This window comes from Pholis gunnellus, assembly GCF_910591455.1.
Source record: "Pholis gunnellus genome assembly, chromosome: 10".
In the NCBI taxonomy this organism is placed as follows: domain Eukaryota; kingdom Metazoa; phylum Chordata; class Actinopteri; order Perciformes; family Pholidae; genus Pholis; species Pholis gunnellus.
Window position 1 is genome coordinate 13764525 of NC_136537.1, and position 26537 is coordinate 13791061.

At 42.9% G+C, this 26537-nt stretch overlaps 1 protein-coding gene across 2 annotated transcripts in view; it reads right to left on the bottom strand.

Moving 5' to 3' along the window:
- Window positions 1-12310: 12310 nt before the first annotated feature.
- Window positions 12311-26537, bottom strand: part of trpc7b (transient receptor potential cation channel, subfamily C, member 7b) — a gene marked incomplete at both ends in the record, with an annotated part of 44038 nt that continues 29811 nt past the window's right edge. The window contains 5 exons of one of the 2 annotated variants that reach the window (XM_079167224.1): window positions 12311-12450; window positions 12717-12792; window positions 13824-13904; window positions 16135-16353; window positions 17552-17747. In XM_079167224.1, coding sequence (XP_079023350.1) covers window positions 12311-12450; window positions 12717-12792; window positions 13824-13904; window positions 16135-16353; window positions 17552-17747 — 712 coding nt within the window. Of the gene's footprint in view, window positions 12451-12716; window positions 12793-13823; window positions 13905-16128; window positions 16354-17551; window positions 17748-26537 lie in introns of both variants that reach the window. The other variant, XM_079167223.1, reaches the window with a different exon arrangement.

The following is a 26537-nucleotide window of genomic DNA, read 5'->3' on the forward strand; positions in this document are numbered from 1 at the left end:
GGTGAGCTGGAAAAAACTAAATCGCGGCTCTGCATTCCTCAGCGTCCCCGGTTCTTTCCGCTCCAGCCCCGCCGAGGACGCGCTGTGAAGAAGCGGTGGGTTTATAGCTTCAAATCTGCGCCGGCAGACCATGAGTTGCTGAGCGGGATATTAGCAGAGCGTCTCCCCTCACATTAAACAGAACTAATCAAATCCACGCGTCAGCCCACATCAGGGTCCCGGTGAAAGAGCACATTACCAATTCCACTTTTAAATCCAAACCGTTCTGCCACGCGCGTGGTTAAGCACCGACAGGCTACCGGACCGATATCCTAATGATAGGGTCTGCCAGAGGTGGTGAAGTTCAACGGGCGATCTCCGGTGCGCATCTTGCGCGTCCTGGTGCGCAGTTAAACAAGATCTCATTTGCTTGTGCGTGCCGGGCGCAGGGGAAGGACACGCCGGATCCCCCACGTCTCCAACCCTTCGCTCGTTCTTTTATCCAGCTAAGCGTCGATACGTGTCGGACAGATACCGACGGTCTGACCTTACGGGATTATCGATCCAGTATGACTACAATTTGAGAAAGGAGGGATTAATGAAGGACAAAACGCAGCAGCACCCTGGGTCGTGAACAGCTTCCCATCTTCCCCCGTACTCTACGTATGACAAAGGGAGAGAGAGGGAAAGAGAGAGAGAGAGAATTGCAGATCAGGAGAAGGGAAGGAGGCACGTCACCAAACAGGGGTGTGTTACTGTAAAGAGAGAGTCACACAACAAAAGTCCCGTCTAGCTATCTCTCTATCCATCTATCTATCTCCATTTTACAGTATCCCTCAGATTATTTTCAAAGCGATGAGAGAAAGTTGAGACTGTCCATTTCTGGGTCAGTGTGGGGAATGTCTCACACTGGGGTGACATCAGGAAAGGGTGTGAGATTGGTGAGTGTGTGTAAAAACTCATAGGGAGTGATTACATTTGAGAAAAGATCTACCAGGAGGTCTTTTGTCTGAGTCTTAGCCTGACTCGTCCTCAGTCCATTTCCTTTCGGTAAGATTTAAAGGGCATTAAAATTGCTCTGCAGCTGCATTTCACATGACCTTGTCTGTTTGTTAAGAACGTGTGTGTGTGTGTGTGCTCTCTGTGAAACTGATTTGACATTGGTGCTATAGACACTAAAAAGAAGGTGTTAAGGGTGGAGATCGGAAGCCAGTTTGCTCTCAAACGATGCTTCGGACATGAGCATGCATACAAAGGGCCAGACCCTAAAAGCTCTGCCGACCTGTTTCATATTCATCTGCACCTGTTCTGTCACAATAGAATGGCTGGCAGGCATAGAGAGCGAAGGACAGAGGGACACGTACACAAACACACACACACACACACACACACACACACACACACACACACACACACACACGGCATCAAAAAAATACGTGAAACCATCCCCAAACTTTGATGCAACACGCACATACACACAGACAGACAATAAAAAGTTTGAGGCATGCACTGGTCTACAAATAACAGACAAAAAGCAGGCGATGTCCTGGTGTCCCACATCAGCTCGATTCAACAATAAAAAGGATTACAGGACCAGGGTACGGTGAAATGCATGTCACATGGGAAATCTAAATACAGCCAGAAGCCTAGTTTACATATGTGGAGGGACAGCAGTAATTGTGACGGCTAAGGAGATTACTGTTTATTATTGCTTTTTGGAAGAGGAACTCATTCGCTGCTTTGCTACGGGCTTTCTGCTATCCTCATCAACATCATACACACACACACACACACACACACACACACACACACACACACACACACACACACACACACACACACACACACAAAGGCAAATCTAAAGACACAGAAAGGCAATCTGACCCATTTTGCCAAAATGCGTGTGAGTGCCTTCAAGTGGTGATCAGTGTTTGATTTGCAAAAAATCCACTGCGATGTTGCTAACAGACCTATAACTCACCCATCACAAGCATGTGATGTTGGTTTAGTTAAAAGGAAAACGATGAAAGAGAGAGAGAGAAGGGTTATGATGCCTTGCTCTGTGACTAATTGTGAGAGTTATCAGTCTTTGCTCATTAGCTGCTCCCGATGACAATGGAATTTTGATTAGGAACGGTGAATTGTAATTCTCCACCACTATATATATACTATACGTCAATGAGGGTCTCCACTAACTTGAGCCGCTCTCATCCTCCTCGACACTGTCAGGCATCACGTCAGACAAAACAGTGACCTCTCACCTGCTATGTGTTTGTGTCGTACATGCACACAGATGCAAACACAACAGACTCTGCACACCACCGACCGTGTTTCGCCCTTTCAGTCTCTGTAGTGTGGTCCGTCTCTCTCAGTTCTCTTCAAGGCTTCCCTCTTTCTCTCTCGACACCCCTTTTCCTTCTCTTGCTGTTTTTTAATCCTTTTAATCCATAAAAAAAGAGGGGAAAAAAGACAACTCACCCATGAAGCACTGTGAGCTCAATATGTAGATAAACAAGAAAACTAAAAGTTGTGGCATTTCTTTTTCTTGGTTTGATAATGTTAATTTTACAGGATGAAAAAAAAAATAGACGGCGAAGAGCTTAAAAGAGGCTTAATGTTCCTGCTGATGAGACATAACCAAAGCAAATGGCAGGCCTGCAAGTCAACAGGGATTATGTATGTGTAGCCTACACACACCAACATCTTTTTTCTCTCATTTCCACACACACACACACACACACACACACACTGATAAAACACACAGTGATATACACTGCTCTCCAATGTCAGCTAACTCGAGACTAGGTCTGCTCAGGGTTGTTATTTTATGACTCTTGTTCTCCATTATTTCTAGGAGGAAAAAGGATCAATGCGTTGAAAATCTCCCCCTAAAGCCTTCTGCCAGCGTTTTACACCTTTAAGTTTCAGTCACCTCAAATTACGCCATGTCAAGTGAGGTTGAAGTAAAGAGCACAAACAAAAGCTACGGTACTTTGCACTCACAGCATCGCGTTCCTCAGCCATTGTTGCTAATCCCTTTGAGACAAAAATGTCTTGACTCTGCCGAGTTTATTTTATTTTTGCTTCATGAAAGAGTAATATTGTTTTGTTGCTTTTCTCAGCATGAGCTCCACAGTGCACTGGAGTCATTCACGACACTGGCAGGAGTCCAATAGCCACCCAAATATACCATAGAGTCTATCCATCTTCACCGGCAGACTGGCTCATAAAAAACAATGCTACCAAAGCTCAGAAATTACTAATGACGAAATAATAAAACCATCACCTCTCAAAAAGAAACACACATACACATACAGCATCTGATAACAGTTATACTCCGAGACACTCTCTAGACAAAAACATAAAAAAGCCAGCGAGAGACAGATTACGAGGCAGCTGATGTGCAAACTCCTGCTTGTGCGCACACAAACAGACTCACAGAAGACATTGGACATGCAAAACCACAAGCAATCTTATACACAGACACAGACACTTACATAAGCAGAGACAGACAGTGAAAGGGACACATGCAGTCACACTTAAACACACACAATACACTCCTACACAAGCTAACACATGCCCCAATCAGTTCAAAACACACACACACGCACATCACACACAACACAGACAATATGATCACTAATGGCTACACAAACAGCTAGGACTCCTTTATCTCCTTTGTCAATACAATTCCATTTTCTGTCTCACCGATTTCTAACATGAATCGTCAACGAACAAAAAAATGTTCCATGCAAACGTCTCCCTCTCTAATTTTCTGCAATTGTGTTCATTTTTTCTAACCATCTCCTCTTTAACCTCCATGGAAAAAAAATCAGTCGGCAAAATAGGATTTCTCCCTGACAGCGCATCAAACGCCCCCTTTGGCAAAAATCAGACGCTCTACAATTAGTCACTTGATTATCTCGCAAGAACACCGAATGCTTCTCATCATCTCAGGGGGGAATTAAAGGGGAGACATTTGCTTACTCTCGAAGTAAACGTAAACACACACACACACACACACAGAGAACTTCCACATTTAAAATTATACATACAGTAAATACGCACATTACATTCACTCAAATATATTTTTTATTGTAGTATAGGATAAAACACCCATTTTTATTATACTCAATGCAGGTCAACTGCCTCTCAGCTCGATAGCAAACAAAGCAGACTCAGCCAGCACGGCCCACCAGCGTTCATCAGAGCGTGATCTTCAGGACCGTAAACAAACAATGATAAGAGGAGCAGAGAAGCCGAGCCTCAGGTAGCTTCTCTGTTTCCTTCTGCATTTCAAATGTGAATCATTTCGGGGATGTTGTGTTCAGGATCAGTGAAGGAGGTCTTGGCAGGAAAGGGAAGGGGGGCCCCAGGTAAATTGGTGCTTGTTTGAGTGTGGGGAGGGTCTCTGGTCCAGTAGCCATTTTATAGAGCAGAGACTCACCTCAGAAGCCCCAGGAGGAAGAGAGGCGGGACACTGAAAAGCTCAAGTGGGAAATTACAGAACCAGTGTTCCCTGTAAGACACAGTGAAGTTCTGCTGTCTGTCTTTCGAGTCTGGGTGAGGAGAGGAGTGGGAGAAACAAACAGACAGGAAGAAGCTCATTACTCGGTAGCATTTGGTTATCCAGGGTCAACAAGTTCATGGCCACCTGTGATTCAGGCGAAACTAGGGTGGGAATAAAGAAGAGCCACAAAAAGACACACAAAATGTGAGAAGAAAACTGATGGAATCAGCAACAGGACAGAGACAAACAGAAAGTGACAGAGCAGAAAATAGTTGCAGGTTAAAAAGGACGGAGAAACAAACGGGAGGGTGGGTGAGTGACAGAGGGTGAAGGTAAAGCAAACAGAACACAGAGCAGAACAAAGGAAAGAAAGGCAAAGTGAGTCAGAAGATGAATGGTGGTGCAACAGCTATGGTTAGCCCATAAAAGGGAAAACTATGTTGTAGGTACATAAATACACTGAGGGGAAATTTTGCTGGATTATCTGACGAGCTGCAGCGCTGAGGTTGTTATAAACATAACTTCCTCTCTATGTCTCACTCATTCCCCTTTCATGCTCACACGCGGCTCTTACAGAGAGTGAATGGGAGCGCGTTTGCAATCCAGTAAATGTTGTAGCGGTTCCTGTACAGCATATCATATCCTTTATCCACTGCCGTCAGTGATACTGAGATAAATTTTCCAAAGCGGATGTGATAGGAACACTGAGGATGACAATGAGGATGGTATTGCATTGAGCCAAATGCTGCTTAATGGAAGATGATGTCAAGGAGGATGAAGATGATGAATGCTGTGACATAAAATTGTTACGGTGCAGAATCTGATGAGGCTATAGAGAGAGTCATGCCCTGAAAAAGTATGCCTGCTGTCACATTCTCTGAACAGTTAAGATGGATTTTGGAGTACATTTTTTATGCCCACTTTATCCAATTGTCTTCCATAGTGAAATGATCTGATCTGTGTATCCTCTGTGTTAAAGCTGTGATGTAAGACATTTTGAAATGTTCTACTCTTATGTGAAATTCATTGCGTTGAGGTGTTGGGATGCTGCGCCATCCCCACTGATGATGTCCAGATCAATTGTTCTTAGTTGGAATTAATTAAGTCTTATTGAGTTTTTGGACCAATCAAGACAGAACCTGTGGCTCTTGCTGACTTGTAATTTAAAAAGAATGAAGGTTTTAAACTTTAAAAATAGAGTGATCTCATGCTTTAAATTGACTCTAACTCAGTTGTGCCAAATTTGGAAGCCAATAGATACTCTGTAGGAGAATTGAGAAACAGAATAAAACTGAATGCCAGGAAGGAAATACATCCTCTCACAGTGATTTAGCCCAAATCAGACAGGCGTAGTCACAGAGGAATTTAAAATAATGTAATTGGCCCTCAGATAAGGTTAAACAGCAGGTCAAAGACTGTATGCTTGATTAAGCTTCGCTGTACATCAGGAAGCATCAAGCTTCCTGATAATCAGGCTATATAAATCGCTCAGCAAAACACCACACCCCATGAACGCTCAACATTTAGTGCTCAAGTTCTGAGCCTCAAACAGGACGAGTGGAGACTATTCTCTGACACCGATACAGAAAACGGCGGTTGTTGTTTTTTCATTGCGATGAAAGTGACGATGACAACGATGATGGTTTCTATAAAACTATCCTAGGTTAGAGATAGATGCACACCTGACACATTTATCTTGTGTGTACGTGTGGTTTCGTGGGCTCCACTTTCTATTATGAGTTCACTCATGGCTGTGTACGCTCTCATTCCTCAGCGCTGCCTCGAGGCCCGGTTGAGCCACCTGGAGGGCTTGTCAGGGAGTTGTCATACCAATCTCTCCATCCATCTTGAACCAGTGTGCTGTGGCTTTGACAAATTAGTAAACACACTTTTCAGTCTTCTCATCTGAAAGCCCACCCGATAGCCCCTTCGTTCTCTACTCCATCAGCCCTCTGACTGCTCCAGAAATTAGATATTGGCGTTTCACTAATGATAGGGACTCAAGAATGTCTCACCACTGCGGATTTGTGATTTCTTTACAGGCAGAGTAAATGTCAGAGAGGTAAAAGATGGTTTGGAGCAGGTTAGATGATATTCTGGTGACAGCGGTATGCTCTACAATTGTCCTTTAGTTTGTTTAAGAGGTTTGTCCTGATTAGGTCCTCTCCAGAGAGCTCTATTCTAATGAGATACTGTGATGAGAGACTGAGATGGCTCAAGGGCGTGATTGATGCCTTGGATAGGAGCTGTATCTGTGTGTGAGTGTGTGCAAAAGTGACAAGTGACACATACTCATAGGAGCCACAGAAAGACTTGAGTTTAAGCCTGCTTTTGTGTTAATGCATCCATTAATATGTTAGCGTGGCTTTTTATTTGTTTCTGTACAAACAAGTTAGCATTCACCGTGTAAACGTGAGTGTTTATGTCAGACAGTCTGGTGCGTGAGTGTGCATGCATATGTGACTGTTCACGCCTCAGTGAGTGCGTAATGTGTGCAGATTTCAGGCTGAGAGGGTGTTTGAGCCTACGTGTTCAAGCTTCTAATAATATATAAGGAAGGGTAAGCAGCTATGTATGTTTGTGTTCACACAAGCAACAAAGCATATTTTTTTTGGATGTGTGTGCCTGCTGGTGTGTGCCTGGGGGGGGCTTTCGGGCAGTAAGCGGGAGGCACGTTGGAGAGGGAGTCTAATCTCTCCTACAAATCCCTGGAATCCCTGTCTCTCAGAGGCAGGAGGTCACATCGCACACTGCTCCGCCAGGAGAAACAGAAACAGAAAAATACAGATGGAGGACGCAAGAGGGATGGAGAGAGAGAGAGAGAGAGGGAGGGAGGATGAAGAGGAGAGGAGGCGGTGAGAGGGAGGGAATGCTGGAAACACATCCTTGCCTTGGGCCTCTGGGACAAATTACACCATAAGGATGTCAGTTATACTGTGTTGGTCTAAAACACACACACACACACGCTTCAGTGTTTTTTATGAAAGCACACAGGCCCATGTCTCCTCACATGTCATACACAAACGAGAATGAACAGACACACTTCCATAAAATGTAATCTCGTGATTAAAACTGACAAAACAACACACACACACACACACACACACACACACACACACACACACACACACACACACACACACACACACACACACACACACACACACACACAGTGTGTTGTTGAGTAATGCCCTTGAGGCCAAAACTCATATCAAAAGTCTGCGGGAGAGGACTGACGGAAATCAGATAATATTTCCTGTGAACTTCCAAAAGCACTTCTTCCTCGGACTGGCTTTGTTGCTGTGGAGATGCTGTTTACGTGTGCTGTACAGCATTTCGCGGGTTGAAATTAGGTCTTCTTTCTTTTAAGACGGTGTTTTGGCATTTCTGCTTTACTGGCCTGCATAAATGGTGCAGCAGCGGCTCTTGGGAAGAGCGGAGGAAACAGAAGGCGAGCACGTGACAAAGATTATGAACCAGACTCAACAACGTGATGAGGAAGGAAAGGATGCTCTTCTGGGTGTACCCAAGCCTGTAATTGTGGTTATTATAGAGTTTTCCCTTTAAGCATGTGCTTGGCAACTTTTTTATCTAAAAAGATATACCTTACAACCTGAGTCAATATGTGCAATATGTGAGAATACAAACGAAGAGTTTATAGACTCATGAAATTCCGATGAGGTGCTTGGTCGCTGTTGAGAAAATCTTGGAACTTAAGTGCAAATCCCAAAGCTTTGTTTTGAACAGCAGCATTTCATAAGCGAGCACTGCATCCAGAGAAAGCAGGACTCGCTGAACCTAATTGTAGAACAGATTTCCTTCCCTCCATCATCAACACTCACAATGGAGAAGAAAAGTCCAAGCTGTAAAGGTTCATGTTATATGATTAAAGTCCACAAAAAGAATACCTACCTGCAGCTGTCACCAGGGGCCATGAATGTATGAATTTGTTTAACACTAAAAAAGGCGACATAAATAGAAAAACGTTTTTTATCAAAATATCTTTGTCAAAAAAAGAAATTGGGCATCCACAATCTGTTGACCTTTGTCATATATAGTCTTAAAGGGCCAGTGTGTAGCATTTAAGGGGATCTATTGGGAAAACAATGGCATGTAATATTACTAAGTTTGTTTTCTTTGGTGTATAATCAGCTGGAAATTAGAAAAGAGCTGTTTATATCTACATATGGAATGCCATATTCAGCAAACTAGACCTTTAAAGATGACCATGTAAGGTATATTTTATGGAGAACTTATAGGGTTCGTTGGCCTTAAGGCAGACTAGACAATAAAAGGAAGTCTTTCAGTGACAGCCTGAAACTATGCAGGGAGAGTGGTGAACAAATGGTATGGAGTAAGTGAGGTCTGATAAACATCTGGACATATGTTGGAAAGCAGTGTTTACAGTGCAGCTTCAGAGGGCAGCTCTCAGGATGTCTGGTCAGGTCAACACACACACACACACACACACACACACACACACACACACACACACACACACACACACACACACACACACACACACACACACACACACACAGGTGCATGTCTCAGCTGCACACTTACACACACTTGCAGGAAAACCAATTTCCCAGCCACAGAGGGGTTCTTTGGCTTTTAGGGATCTTTAGTTAATGCTACTGTTGAGTCTGCAGCGCACTAAGCTCATGTACTGCTTGAGTGGATTCACTGTGTTTAAGGAATTGCACCTGAAGAAGTGTTCATCAGATGAACGGGGTTGCACTTGTTTTGGAACTTTGGATTTTGTGGCAGAGGGTTATAACAAGTACATTTGCTGTTGTGGACCTGTAAATCCAACCAGACGGTATATGTGAAATTGAGTGATACAAATATGCTTGACATATAAATGCTGGCTTATTTATGTAAAAAGCAAAATCAATGACACAAATATTGCAATGCTTCCTGTTAAGGTTTTTAGATCATTGCATTATAAGTGTCGTTGCATAGACCTGTGCACACACAGGTCTATGCAGACCTGTGTGTGTGTGTGTGTGTGTGTGCACCGTCGCTGGAGTGCAGAGTAATGCTGCAATCACTTGTTTGGTTCTGCTCCAGCACCGATCATCAGCTGAGGGCTACAAACACGGAATATTTAGACTCATTGAATATCATCAAACTCCACCTATGAGCACAAACATACAGAATGATCCAATGATTAAACAACCAGTTTAGAGCATACTATCTTTAATTCAAAGATCAAAAATATGACAATATACAGTACAAGATTTTGCATTAATCAACATTTCTTGCGTACAAGTGAAAAATACAGTATTTCCGTTAATTTTGCGTTTAAAGCAGTGAGAATCATAAAACCTTCTCTAGGAGTCTGTTCATTCCTGGCCTGCTCTTTCACTCTCCGACAGTAAAAATAAATAAAGACACACGTCACACTACTTACTAAAATGAAAACTTGACTCTGAACAACATTTGTGTACCTGAATCAAAACACGGTCACGATAGGTTAATAAAAACCTTATATCTCTACTAAGTCAACTGCTTCTATTGTGTTTAAAGTTTCAATTTCAATGCTACGAAATGTTCTGGGGGCTACTGTGACTACTAGTGAGCTCAGGCTTTTAACCTTAAAAACAACCTGTAAGCGTTTAAATATAGATACATTTGTTATGGCAACAACTCATTTTATAGTTTCACTGTACTGGTTAATTATTTCAAGATGAAAAAGGTCGGATTTGGTTTTCCCACCAACACAAATCGTATGTAATGACAGCCCTCTAAATGTGTTCACATGAGCAGTATGCCCCCTGCTCATCTTGACCTATGGGGCCAATGACATTTGATAGCATCCACACAATAAAAGAATAACAAAACCGTGGTGTTTTAGCTCGATAATATTAGCTTTTTAATATTATCCAATGGGTTTCAAAAAGGATGAAAGGGATACATTTATTGTAATGATCTGATTTGTCAGCCACATCATTGGAGGAAGCCATCCAATCTGTTGATTACATGTAAAATACCCAAACTGTCTCATTCATGAAGTTTTTAAATGAAAACAAAATATGCAGATCTGTGTTGTGTGAACGTTGGATGTTGCTGTTTAGAAACTGCGTTTGAGAAATGACTGAAGCATTCTCACTAGAAATATAATAATCCAAGACATCTCTTTCAAGTTGCTGGATCCTGATGGTGTTCAGGTTTGGGGACTAGACAGACTATAAATAATGGGCCAGTGGCTATTTGTTGTTGTCCAAAATAGGCTCCTGTTACATGACAGACATACTATGGCTGATCCCACAGCTCAACATCATCCTTAGCACCCTATTTGTATCTACATCTGTGTATTGGTCGCATTAGATAGAATTCTACACTTCACAATAAAAACACATCTCAATTCTAGTGGGCAGAATTAGCAGTTTATCAAACTGCATTGTTACTGGATCACATTTTCTCTATGTCTAATATTAGTTAAAGCAACAGTTCAACTATTACCGACTGTTCCCCATGTCAGTGTAATGCAGCCAGTTAGCTAGTGCAGCACTATGTCCGTTAAGTCTCCAAAAGAAAAACAAGACCATTAAATGACTCCACACAGCCTCTGCAGCACAACCCCAGTGTTTTATAACCAGAATCCCATATCTCTATATCTCCCCCGTTTTCTCATATCACAAACGTCTGGTTGCTTTAAAGCGATCAGACGGAGTTTCTCGACCTTCATGTGCTAATAACAAGCGCTGACCTCCTGCATTTTACAGCTGTAAACACCAACTGCTCAAGGTCATGTCGCTATCTGGCTAGTATTTTAGAAAACACTTTGTACTGCAAAGGCACAATGAAAAGGAGAACACCCACGACTGTTATCTAGGTCCTATTTAAAGTTTTTTCGTCTTAAAGTGGTCAAATATGCACGAGACCTCGACTCTAAACAAAGTGGGAGAGGTATCCTGTGACATTTCCTTGTTTTATCCTGTATTTGCTACTCATGAATTACCCATACGTGCTTACTTTCTGGCAGCATGTGCTTATTTAGTACATTGTATTTAAATAATTCTGAGTGAGGTAAAATACATACTGTAGTGTTATCAGCACTCACAAGGAGCTGCAATACTGAATGCCTTACCGGCACACTGTGTGTTATGTGGACATACAAACGTCACTGACTGCATTTTTGGAGAGAGCTTCAATGACTTTCAAATGAGTGTATAAATCCTACACTGTTTCATCGCTTTGTCCTGAATCATTTGACTCCTGATCAAGGTGTGCATTGTGGATGGAAATGCATTAATTAGATAGCCTGGTGTATAAAGGAGAGTACGGTATCTCGACAGGCGTCACTGTGCTCGTCCTGTCAAAGTGAAGACATAGAAGCAAAGCCAGCCTTTCAGGTGTGAAAAACAGTGTTTTTTTTTTTCTTCAAATATTCTTATGACTCCCTGAAGACGTCGCCTTTTATTAGAATTCAACTGTCGACACAAAGCCCCTTCCACTGAGTTTACTTCACCTCTGACCCTCGGCCTGGTGCTCTAGTGCAGTCGCAGCTATGTTCTTTTCACATTCCTCCTTAATTGGTCATTGCATAATACAAAACCCTTGTCATTTGCATTAAGTTATCGAATTTCCGCTCTTGCGCCCAGTCTGTTTCTCTCACGCATTTCTTCTACTTTCTTCCCTGTCTATCTCCTAAACATCCTGCCTCCCATCTCCCTTTTTTTCCTCTCACTCTTCCACCATAAAGGTCTTAAAAATACCTTCCCTGTTCCTGCCTCCCCCTCCCCCTGATCTCACCCTCTTTCACATCTTCCTCCCTCCCGTCCTCTCTCTCTCTCCCTCTTGCGAGTCCTGTCAGTGCCTCATGGTGTTCTTGCCAAACTTGTCGCCAAGTTGTTGGATGAGCAGAGCCAGCTCTCCAGCGGCATCGGACTTCTCCTCCAGGAGCTCATAACGGAGGCTGGAAATGTCTTGCTTGATCTCCTTCAGCTCACCTACAACACAGTCACACACACGGACACAACAATCAGGACGCGTGAACCCGAGCAAACACAGACATGTATGCAGGTAAGCCCTTGTCTGCAAAGCCCCAAAACTGTGCTATAGTTGACAGGTGTGAGTACATGCAGTCATACAGTACATGTACTGTATACAATACTACGATATACAGAGAGACCTCATTTGATGGACTTTATCCGACATGCACTGAGCCACTAATGACACAATGAGAGTGGGGCTTTAAAGATGAGGGAATTTTTACCTTCATTGACTTCATCGCTCTCTCTGTCCACTTGGGCCTTTAGCACATACCTCTTCGTCAGGCGCTTCATGATATTCTAAGCGGAGGAGAGGAAAAGAGAATGAATAGAGAGAAGGTGATGAGGTGATCTGACATTAGTGAATTCATCACCATTCATGTGTACGTGCCTATGTACACACACACACACACACACACACACACACACACACACACACACACACACACACACACACACACACACACACACACACACACACACACACACACACACACACACACAATCATGCAGACAGTGGTAGAGAGCAGCACTGTGTCTCGGAGACTGTGTGAAATATTGAGTATCGATCTGTAGCCAACAGGGATGTCCTGCAGCTCTTGCCAAGGCTCACGCAGTCAATCTCTGCATGTAGGCACTCTGAATGAGTCTATACTTGTCACCACACATACAACTGTCATATAAAGAGACAACTCCATGCCTGGCGTGCGCGTGAAAACCCACACAATCTGCGAGGGTTGGGAGAAAAGCGCAATCGACGTGTGAAGGAAGTTAGATTTCCCTGAGGGAAAAGGTGAAGGGCAGACTCAGGAGGAGAGCGTTGCTTCCCTTTCTCAGCGTGATACTTTCAGCTCATTTGCTGAGTGCCTGCCTTCCATCTCCCTCAAACAGCTCATTAGAGGCGTTTTCAGCCTCTGCTCAGTGTCTCTCTTTTTCTTTTTGCCGCTCCTCTTCTCACTCTTTCACTCGCAATCACTTGTTCAATCCTGCCTTCTTTTCAGTCGATGCCCTTTCATCCAATCTCTTGGAAAAGTATTTCCTCTCTGTTGTCTCTAGCTCATCTCCCTACCTCACTCTTCCTTACCTCCGTCTTTCATAGCAGTCTCTTCACCTCTTTCAACCCTCTAATGTTTCTCTCTCCGTCTCTCTTCCTGTCGTTCTTTATCAACCTCCAGCCACTCACACTTTTGTTTTGTTTCATATTCCTCATCCATAATATTCCCTCCCTCTCATTTAATCCTTTCTTTTCACTTCTACTCAATCGCTTCTGAGATTCTCCGGTTGTGCTTGGTCTTATCTTCGCTCCGTCCATCCTTTGCTCCCCGTCTTACCTCGTATCTGGTCGGGTGTTTTCTAGATTTCCTGGGGATGAACTCTTCTCCCGGGCGTGGATAAGTCCTGAGGCGTTCATCCTGTTGGGATAGTGAGATACAGTGTTAACGGCATATTTCAGGGTCGAGTATTCTTCTATAATGAAAGCCTTTGAGGGTGTTGCAGGTGGCAACACTGGCAAAACAAAACAACAATAAAGGAAGGTATCTGGTGCCCACAGATGTCTTCAAAGAGAATCAACATCATCACTTGACCAGAGTGAATTCCTATCAACTCACTTCCAGATTTCCTCGATGTCCACGCGGCCTAGCTTGTGTGTCATGTTGGCACTGCAGTGACAAAATGAGTTCTAACTTAAGTGTGGACACACACAACTAGCTGCTGCTCTATACGCACTAAAGCTATGGAGGAGTTGAACTTTCTCAACATAGTAGCCTGATGATTCAAAAGTTTAATAATGAATAATAAATAACATGTACATTCTACATGTGCCCTCCCTTCAGAGGGCGTCTTGGCTCAGCCTTAGAGATAGCTTTAGGAGCTCAGACATCCGGAAGGAGCTCGTAGTAGAGCCTCTGCTACTTCACGTTGAAACTGGCCAGTTGAGGCGGTTCGGGCATCTGATCAGGATCCTCCTTGATGCCTCCCGTTAGAGGTTTTTTGGGGTCTACTCCGGGACCCAAGACACTGGAGTGATCATGAATCTCGTCTGGCCTGGGAACGCCTTGGGTTTACCCAGGAAGAGCTGGAAAATGCCTGCTGGCCCCAGCGACCCGGCCCAGGATACGCAGAAGAAAATGGATAGATGGATGACGTTCATTTTTTGCTTTTTTTCTTATTAAGAATAACTGCCAAAGCTCAAAAGTTCAAACTTAAGTCAAATCACATCAGAAAAAAAAACATGAAGTTCATGATACAACCTCAACCAACCCACAGTATGTAGCCTAATAAAAGAGAATCAATTATCACCTAAAGTAGAGACCGTTCAGGGCTACATTCATTTGGGCTCTCACTGACTTTATATGTTTTCATTTCGCAGGGAATCTTGTGCTCAGAGAAATAACATAATGTAGAGTACTTTTTATGACTTTGTAGAACACAGAACACCTACTGCATACACAAATGATTTGCAATAGAGAGGCACATTAAATGTTCTACTCACTGCTTTATTGAACCCCACTACCAGATGGGAAGTACTGCTTCTGCTTCTGCTTCATGTGAGGAACACATCTTTTATGCAGAGCTTTACCAAAGCCCGATTGACTCAGCTCAAATCTCTTGGTTTTGTATTCTGTGATCTAGTCCCTATCAATAACATGCTTTGATGGCCTCTGCTGCCTCAAAATGTAATTTCTTTGCTTTTGGCAAGCTATTCGTTGTCCCAACTACCGTGAATATATGAAAGAAATATTCACTTTAGAAACTGCAACTTAATTGGTTATCTCCTGAACATATGCTGATTTGAAACGAACACAATTAGATGAAATTTAGCGCATCACCTTTCTCAAACGGTGGATATCCTCATGAGTAACATGGACCGAAAGACCGACGATTCAGAAAGATCACGCTGTCTTGTCCAAATCTCATTTGACATTCTCACCGCTGCACTGTGGTTGGGTGCGAGCGAGCTTATTTATCGATCGCTTGCTGAACCTGCTTGGATCTGCAGTTAAACTGTCAGCGGCTACAGAGAACTTCAGGAGCTCACAGAGGCAGCGGGGTGTAACCCATCTTGTCCCCATCCGAAACCTGCCCTGGCATTTGAGAAGAGGCAGGCCTGACTAATAGCTTATCTGAGGCGCTGGTGTGAGCCGTTGGAGTCGAGGAATCAGACAGAGGAAATGCCTGCGGAGGCCAGCGCTAAGATTGATTCTGTGTTAAATGGCCGATGCTATTTATTTCACGCAATATTTTCTTTTCATTACAGTGATTATATTTAGATTTAGGACATTCCTTAGAGGGAGAACGTGTACAAATGAAAGGAGCTGAAGTTGCATTGCAGGCATGCAGCGGCAATATAATGTATTTCCTGGCTCCCACCAGAGTTCCTGTAAAATGTGGGAATAGTTGGATCAAAGCACTTAGACAGGATAATAATACTGACATGAAGAGAAACTCTATTATTTAGTTGCTGCTGCAACTTTGTTTTGAAAATCATAATAATCGATTCTTCACAATGTCAAAAATAATGCCAGCCCTTTTGTTGTTCGCTGTCACGGAGAACAATGCATGTAAAATAGCTAAATATTATTTTGTTTTGTGTCTGAAATTCGTCACGAGAGAAGTAATCCAAGGCTTCCTGACCCTGACCTTGGCCTGTGAGTTGAGCATGCCCAGCTCCAGCTCGTTGTGGCGATGGCTGTTGGCCTTGCAGAGGCGTATCAGACAGGACTTGATGCGGAGGACCAGGTAGTAGAAGGACTTTGGGCTGGGAACCATGTTGAAGGGGGCGGGCAGGGTGCGGCCCTCGTCAAAGTAGGAGAGCCACAACTTGGCTCGGGCAAACTTCCACTCGACGTCGGCATCCTCCTGCAAAGACGGACAGACAGACACAGAGTGTGCTTTGAAATAAGCAGGGCTTGTGAAGTCTTACAAAACACATTAGATTGTAGAAACCTCTGAGAAAATAACTAGTTACTTCTTTACTTACTTCTCTGTGTTTTTTTCTCTGTGATTTTTTAATCTCTTAAAAGGAGATTATGTATTCAGGGGATTATGTATTTGTTTGTTTGCTTGAGTGTGTGCGTATGTGCATATGTGTCTGTCTGTCCATGGCTGTTCTTGCAAACTACTGGACCCATCAGCCGGCCATTTTCTGCTCATTTATGATTGTATGCTCAAGGTCTAGTCATTTTAATTTCCCCCCTTTGGTACAGCTTGGTATTAATTAATGGACAGTAAATGTACATATATATTATTTATTTATAATGAGTAAATGAAATACAATGCAATGTTTTACAGAAAATAAAACCACCCAACAGTATAAAATGAATAAAATGAGCTCTATTGCAGTCAGCTACCACATTAAATCCATCTAACATGTTACTGCATCAATATTAATAATCTGATATTATTATATATAATAATGTAACAACTAAATAACCCATTTGGCTGCACAAGAAGTACTTCAAATGTTATACTTTAAGTGCAGTTTCTTGATTATATACTTAGTTACTTTACTCTAAGAAATATTTTGAATGCAGGACTTTACTTGTAACAGAGTGTTTTTTTAAATCCAGGTATTAGAACTTGTACTTAAGCTAAAGATCTTAGTACCTCTTCCACCCCTGGTATTAACCAGTGACGCTGGCTCAGTCACTTTCATCATCAGTTGCTTCTGAGTTCAAACCTTGAGTCGACTCACATGGATCAACATGAGGCTTTACACATTGAACTGCAGTTTAGCTGCACTGAGCCCGTGCAGACAGCTGCATCGATTATAATAAGAACGTGTGAGTGGAGGTCTAGAAGAGGGGTTTGAGAACTTTTGGGTTGTGTTCACTCAATCAAACATTACAGCAGTGGTCGTTGCAGACACAACTGGCGGAGATCTCCACTCTGCTGCGTGCACCTTCCTTCCATTGTATTGATTTTTTTTAAGGCTCATGGTATTTTCAACTCACTCTCTAATTCTCCTGCAGGCCCAGATGTGATCAGACAACAATCCTTATTGACTTGTTGACAGCATTACAACCTTCAATATTGACCGACCATCTTATTTATCTACCTCTATCTCCTGGTACGAGCTGTTGATCATAGCAATGAGCATGTTGAGAAGGACGACCACCATCGTGACATTATAGACCCCGTACAGCACGTAGCCGATGTTCTCTATGAACTTATGGTCGTACTTCAGCACCACTGAGATCACTTCAGACAGCCCAAAGATCGACCAGAAAAGAGTCTTAAAACTCTCCTCCACCCTGTGAGGAAAGAGAGAGAAGACGTGGAGGTGAGAAAACAGTACATGACAGTGAACACACGGCTGAAGCGCACCGTCTTGGCAGCTAATTGCTGTCTCACTAAAACACATGCACACGTGCACATACAAACACACAAAATGCATTTTAATGTCGTGGGGTTTTATGAGGTGGCACTGATGAAATAATTGATGAGTCATGTCCAATTTGAACACATTATCCCATTATCCTTCTCACACAAATACAAAGACACACCTGCAGTCACACACCCACACATACAAACACACACCTACACTAACAGAGGCACGCTGCACACACATGAAAACATGTCGAACTTCGGCAAAACCGAAAAAGCAGGAAATGGGAAAAGGGACATTTCATTTTGATACATTTTTCTGTCCTCAGTTTAATTTGAGTCATTATGAATTAAAATTTCTGAGACCGTTTGTTGACAATTAGACAAAAGCACTTCTAACTCTGTAAGTTTTATTACATTTATTTTAAAATGTAGTGCGCTTGGTCCTGAGGTCCACAGCCTCATCTCATCGTTCAGCCTGAGGGATCATTCACCGACACTGACCCAAGGTAAAACAGCATAAAGCTGCAAGACCTGTCACCATTGACATTCAGGTACATGTCTGTCGTTAAATATTCCATGAGTGGCAAGAATGGGTTTGAGATGACACAGGGGGGTGGGGAGCTGCCTGGTTGGATTGCTGGAGGAGCTGAAGGTGGAAGGAGGCTGTGGGGAGAGAAGATCTATCGGCTCCTGGTCTGAGGCTGTGAATGTCTTCCAACTTCACTTCTTTCAGAAAGACACAGTTTCATCGGTAAGCAGAGAGCTAGGTGAAGGCACAGAGAGAAAAAACACAACCTTGCATGCATGTAGAGATGGACACACACACACACACACACACACACACACGCGCGCAGAGACTCTCCCTTCTCAGCTCACACACACATGAAACAGAGACTCCTCTGGGTGCTTCGGCTTTGACCTTTCAGGCAGATAGCAAAACACACTTCAACCTTCAAGACCTGATCTGTGTGTGTTCTCTCTGTCCAACACAGCTGTAAATCATATACGAATATAATGTGCCTCAATGAACACATTGATGCTTCCACCAATTGTCTAGAAATAGACAATTGAAACCGTAATTACCTCGATATCAAAACCCCTATTTTGTATTAGTATATAAAACAACCTTGTTCATTGTCATTAAAAACACTTCCTGTCAATGACTCCCTGTATCAGGCTGGCCTTAAATTGTCTGCATACTGTTACTATTCTCTCTGCATCTCTGAACTTTAGCAGAACGGCATGATTAATGGTCAGTACAAATATTTATAGCCTTTATAGCCTCAAACATATGTTATTCCATTTTCATCGATTTCTCCATGTTTACGTCAATTGGCATTCTGCTCACTTGCTAACATGACGGATGTCCTTATGATATTATGGCCTATGATCACTGCTAACTTGCATGTCAATAATTTGTGATGTGTGCACAGAGCTTTGTACCAATTGCTGAACATTGGATATGCAAAAACACACTTGCTACTATAAATCTATATTTCAAAACCACAAAAGACCCTCATAGACTTTAAGGCTCTGCCAGCATATTTTGTCAATCAGTGTCTTACTTTGAGTGATCAGTTGGTGCCTGCGGTTAAATCTGATAAAACTACGCCCACCAACCCTGTCTCCTTGAAATTCCTTCACTCAATCGATTTTCGATTTATGTAGTGTAGATAAACGTAATCGCTGCCTGTATTATGTCCATAGGCAACACTTTATTAGGTTGAATGAAGTTCTACATTTACGTACTGCAGGGGATCTGGGAAGTCCCAGGTGTTTGGCAGTTTTGCACACAGATGAACTAGTGCTGGCCAAAGCTGAACAAACAATAATTTTCTTCCGATACTTTTGTGAGTTTGGTACGTACTGGGTTTGCACTGGTATATACTGTCACCACGGCTAATAAGTGAAGGCTGGGACACGTTCTTTGATCCCATGGGAGCTATGGGGTACGACACAAGCGCAATGTAACCAGAGCTGTGTTGTTGAAAACATTTCGCAGACTGCTCTAGAAATAAAGCGATGGTGACCGCTCGGCTGCTCTTTAGGTGTGCTCAGATTGACACAACTTAGCCAGTGGGATACGCTCACATGCACTAATAGGAACGCACGGCCAGCCAACAAAACATAAAGAGGCTCGAATAACAACACACACACAGAGGGATTTCATTCCCTGCTCAGGTGGACATCACTCCACTATATCTTCACAGAGCAAATAGTTGTTTGCTGCTATATTTATTCTCTGAATATTGAACTTTAGGTAAAAATACTATCATCTTCATGCAGCCTACATGCATGTCACGTTTGCCCTGCACTGATGGGAAAGGCGTGCACACACCAAATACTCAAAAACTTGAAATACTCAAAACATTTAGAGCTTCGTATAACGAGGCAACAGAATACTCAAACCTCCCGGCACCGAGATGAACCTAATCTCTAATAGCCCCCGACTTTCCCAAAGCAAGAAATGCTCACATAAATAACGGGTTTATCAACTCTTGTCGCGAAAAAGAAAAGAAGAACAAGTACAGGGAAAGTCAATCAATAAGTGCAACGAGGCACCCACTTATTAAAATGCTCCAACATAAGTTTTATACTAACAACACTAATAGTAACACTAATCGGTTTCTGACCAGGAAAACATGCAGTGGCAACATGTAACAACAGAAAGGTTTTTTTTTTTGTGAACCAGAATGACATTTGAGCCGGTGGATAACTATTTTGAGAAATAAATATCTCTTTCAACGTGGATACGGAGGCATACGCAGCGGCATCGGGCACCGGAGGCATGCCTGAACAGAAACACATTCACAAGCAATGATGGTAGCTCTTCTTTGTGTCGCTGTAATGGATGGCATCAGACAGACCATTGCTGTGAGACTATCAGCGACCGACGGAATGATATCAACAACACCATCTTCTCATTTACTATTCACATCACACAACCAGCCTATCGTGCAATCAACAGAGCTGAGGACGGTGATTTTGGTCGCCTTGCCTTGAAAACCTGTTATTTTGAACCTTGTCTCTTTAAATAATGCCTCTTACCTGGAGCCTCTCTTACAAGATAAAAAAAAATGCTTTCCTGTGGCTTTGGAAAATGAAACAAAATAAAAAGGCGACAATTATCTCGTCTCTATAACGTTATATCCCAATTATCTTTTTAATCAAATTACTCTGCCTCCCAGCTCTCCTTCCTACCCGTGTGAAATGCTCACTCGATTTACATTTTTATGTTCCCCCCCAAAAAATATGTGAGTGGAGATAATGATGAAGGGCTTTGTTCCAGGCAACATTAATGTGCCATTAAACCAGACGCTGGCCCAAACGCACACACGCAATTAAAAGTACGCACACACAGTGGCTATTTATACACCCTGTTCATCTGCCTGGGCAGGCTGGTGGTTTAATATGAAGTTCTAAAACTGTGGATGGAATTTGATGCGTTACTGGAAGTGAACCCCTCGTGAACATGTATGCAGCAGCATACAAGTCACCCGTGTATATACTACTGCATGCATGACTACATACATTACATCTCCTCATTTAGGGAAATCAATAAAAACGGAGATATCTGTTTTTTGCAAATGAATCATTCAAGTGTACATCAGGGTAGAGGGTCTTCGTCCCTGCTGGATAAAGCTGACGCACAAGCAGCCGGCAAGTCATTTGTTTTGCTTGTTTTTCTGCTTATTTGATTCGCTGAAATCTGCGCGAGGTGCCTCTACGGGAGGAAGTACAATTATGAAAAATGTAAAATGTAATATTTGTAGATCAACAACATTGATAGATTTTAATTTGTCTCTTGCTAATGTCAGCTCAGACACTGGTCATCCACGTATTACGCAATGACCTGCGACCGAGACATACGAGACTGTATGAGACACTCGATGCTCTGGATAATGGGAGCTTTTTTTTTTTTTTTTTCAATGTAAGAGAATGAGATTATTTGATTTCAAACTAGTTTGTGTTATAACATCATTGTACAACAGGCAGTGAATCAGCAGGGACAGAGGGCATCTGGAGACAGAGATGGACAGTGTGTTATTATCGGTTATTAAGAGTGACAGCTCCCAATAGGCTGCACGCAGCACGGCGCCTAAATCTGCGTACAAAGACACACACACACACACACACACTTACCCCTGCAGGACACTGACAGTAAAGAAGTTACTCTGTTACCACTCATTCTCTCTCTCTCCCCCACACATATATACACGCCACATATACAGCATTGTGTGCGTCTGTGTGTGCGGGGGACTGGTGAGTCACCTCGGCTCTGCAGGAGCCGTCCAAACCCAATCACACACAGGCCCAAATCAACCTCTCCCCTCCAGAGACAGTCTCTCTTGCTTTACGCCTCAAGTTTGTTTTAGTTCCTCTCTCTCTCTCTCTCTCTCTCTCTCTGCCTCTCGTTCGTTTTCTCCATCTCTCTCACCCATTTTCTCATTATATTTCCATTGCTTTTCATATCTTTCTACGCATCACGCTCCCTCCCTCTCTCACTCTCTTTCCGTCTCTGATCCCAACAGCTTTTAGTCATTTCTGTCACTCAATCTATTTGATTTATACTTTTGTTTTTTCAGTATTTTTTTCCCCTCTCATATATAAATCTCTTCTTTGTTTAACCCTGCAGCAATATTCTCACATTGGCCGAATGTACACGTAGATGGAGACTGAACGGCTGCATCCAGCCTTCTGTCCTTCTGCCCCTCAGTCATTAGCAAGATATTACATTTATCCTCGATTCGTTTCTTTTTTTTCTCCTCCCCTCCTCTCCTGCAGGCAGACAAGTAGTCCGTCAGACAGGCAACTAAGGAGGAAACATCTTTAAATATCAAATTGAGTTTAACTTTCTATCCGTCGCACCAATGGAGCTGTCACCATGGCGACAGCAGGGGCTTGCCCACCTCGGGTTTTAATGAATGAATGAATGAATAGTCCCGATGAGATGCTGGCTTGCCTGCCTGTGTGTTTTGTTGATAGAAAGACAAAAAGAGAGAGGCAAAAAGAAACCGAAGGCACGGAACAAATACTGATGTGTCTCACGAGTGGGTCTGTGTGTGTGTTTGTGTGCATATTTTTGTGACAAGTAGTGGGATACAAAATGAGACAGACGGAGAGAAACACAAAAGGATGCTGTTTTAGTGTGTCTTCAGGCAACTTGTGAGAGAAGTCTTATGAAGCGGGGAGTACGACACCACAAGAAGAGCAATTAGAGAGTGTTTTGATGCCGAGTCAAACACCACATCAACTTTTCTTTAATTTGCCTGCTCCCTCGCTGCCTGTTTTTCTGTCTCTCTGTTAGTCTGTGTTGTCTTCCTCTTTTCAAGTCAATTATTTTTATTATTATATTATTATAAAATGAATTTGAAAAAAAGCAGAACAAACCATTGTGTTGGGCTGATTACGATTTTGGCTACTATCATGTGTGACATCAGCGCGCCAAACTCCTCTGTAGAACAGCAAATGTCCAATTATAGCTTAGCGACAGTGACTAGGCCAGGATTTCTTCCACGTGTCGAAGCAGTGCGCATGGGGCTGGTGGTGAGGATTATACCACTTCTACTTCCGGCGTCGCTGCTTGGACCACACCCATCTTGAAACTTAATTTCGATCTCAAACTTTATTTGTGACAGCATCTTGCACAGTTGCAACACTATTAGAGTGACAAAATCTGCCCACAGACAGACAGACAAACAGACATAAAACACCTGGCAAAGTGCTCAAAACCGCCTCTGTGGTTGTTCCCACTAGTTGGCTCCAGGACCATTATTTGCCATGATGACTCACAAACAGACTCACATGGTGAAAACAGTACCAACGTTGCTGTCCCTGCTGGTAATGAAGCATTTGAAATGTGTCTGTGGTTCATTTAGAAATAAATAATCAGGTTTGACATGTTTTCCTCTCGTACTAATAATGCTGGGACTTTTGAGCTCTACACTAAAATACAGCAATTGCAATTACTAATACTTTATTTTCATGTATTTTACATGGTTTCTCAGCTGGTGAGAAGGCTGACTTTTTGTTTTGGACATCAGTCATTTAGCACATTATCATGTATGTAGCCACCATGTGCATTTTTAAGACTCATTTTATGGGGAATTGGCTGAAAACACTAAAGGTTTAGCCAGGGACAGGTTTTTCAACCAACTCATGGAGCTAACGTTGGTTAAAAGACAATTAGAAGCATTGAGGGACCCATTGTCTCAAAAGCTATGAGTAATCAGTGTCTTTATAGTCTGTATGTGTGATCTCCCTGCTCTCAACGAAAGGAATGAATTTCAATTTAAAGTCTCAGTGATTGTCTCAGTGCTATTTCAGAGGGATTACGTCTCACCTAAAGGGTAAATTACATGTTTGACATCATTTGTCATAGTAATGGAAGAATTTGTTGACAAATTCGGAATTTCACTACAGCTACTGGTTCGAGCATTGACATTTAAGAGCCCATATTGGTCACACTACAACACTACATGGCTGCATTATTTTTCTGTCTCGCCTTAATTGTAATTGTGCCTCCTCTCCTCATTTTGATATTCAGATGTGCTTGACTGGGAAAGGCTGAACACGGCACCTCTGCCTCGCCTTCAGAGCTAATAAATCCTCTTTTGCTCACCCCGACTCGGTCTCAACCATCTGCCGTCCCTACCCTCCCTCTCTCCCTCTCTCTCTCTCTCCCTCCATTTATATTGCATTACATTATTTTGTCCTTGGCTTTAAGATATACTTCTTTTCTTGCCAGTACTAAAAAAAGAAAAAGAAGGCTCATGTTGCCGACTCAAACCAACATAAAAAAAGCACATTATGGTATATAAAGAGCAGTTATGTGAAAAGTACATGTACATGTACATGTTATAAAAGTTATTTTATTATTTCTTCACACCTATTCAAATGGTTACTGGTAAAAATGTAGTGCCGTCTAAATCTGTCTGTGTGGCTGAGCTTTTGTCTGTTGCTCAGTCTGCTTGACCTTCTCTCATCCTTTCTCCCTCGTTTTCCTCTTTTGTTTATGCATCCTGGCTGGTCTCCCACATTTTGGCTGAACAAACAGCCGAGCCCAAAAACACACCATTCTCTGCATATACATCTCTCCCAGTGGTTCTCTTTTCATCCCTCATTCCCTGCATATCCCCCTCCTCACCCCGATGGACTTAATCTTTATACTGTGTTACAGTGCCGTGAGCCGTCCCTGTGATTGTGCTGCATTATTTCCACTGTTTCCCGTCAGCATCAGTATAATCATTACTTTGACACCCCGTTGTGTCTTTTGCTATACTCTGAACAGTCTTCACCTATTTCAAAACACTTTGCCATTCCATTCATATCACCTTCTTCCCTTTACCTCCCCTGTCCTCTCTCTCTGTGTCCGTCTTGCTGTGCAGTGTTGTCATGCATGGTTGACTAGAACATAGAGGCAGGTCTACTGCTCCACCACTGCTGCCCAAATCAGAATCCTGATAAGCGTGTATGTTATAGCATATGCAAAAACAAGTGTGACGTGTGAATGTACGTGCCCTTTTTGTGTGCCACTGCTAAAGTGTATTTGCACATTAATGTGTGGGCAACAAAAGGCATGTGTGCGTCTTTAAAGTGTGAAAGTCAGATAGCTGTCTGAGTCTTCGCGCCCATGGGGATTGTGGCTATTATTGCTCAGTCTTCATTATGCCCTGTCCTGCTGTGCATGTATCTGTATATGTGTGTGTGAGAGAGAGAGAGAGAGAGAGTGATATCCTCCGCCTCACCCTCCTCCGCCACACCCCACCCTCCTTCCTCTCACACCCCTCCCTCCGCTCCCACAGCCCGAGTCGCCCCTCCTGGAATATCATTACTACCTACACCTGGCTCCTTTCTCATCGTCCTTTATCAGAGCTATCACACCAGCCCTTTCTTCTGCCCTCCATCAAACATGCCCTGTCAGATAGCTAAAGTCACACAGCCCCAACACACACACACACACAGCTGAGCACAAGCACACACACATCCACACAGGCATGTTCTCAGCTGTGACAAGAGAGAAAAGAGAGAAAAGAGACGGACGAGACGTCGTTTCTTTTGTGAATTCTCAATTTGCACGCAAGACTATCAGTCATACCAAACATATTGCAGTCATACTTCTTAATTGCATTGAGCAGGACAGAAAAATAAACATGCCCAGACTGCAAATTATTTACACTTATAGACTAAGTATTGGTGAAAAGGGATGATTCAATTTAAGCAACAAAACATGTGACTCTTTGCACATTTCAGTCCAGGCAGGTTGAGATTTAGAGCCAGACTGACCCCTAGTGGCAAGACTGACAACAGCAACAACAACAACAACAACAGAATGTAGGGGGGTTTCTGTCAGGCTAAAACCATCTCTATACAGCTCCCATTGCCAGAGTGGGCAACTGAAAAGGCAGGGACATCTTCTTTGCCAAAAAAGCCTAATCTGACAAGAAATGCAGGCAGAAGTTTTAAGATGAGCTGAAATAGTATCTATTATTTTTAAATCAGCCTTGATGTTGATCTCTAAAGCAGAGAGGGAAGTGATAAGCGGACAATGTACAGAGCTGGATTGGGGATGATAAGGCACTTCTATCTGCAGGGAGCAGGGTCTTTTCTGTCTTCATTACGTCTGACTGAGCAAAATCTGTCTGACTGTCCTTTTGAACTCCATTAGTCTCTGGTTCTACCTGTCCATCTACCTTTTCTGTCAGGGAACTCAG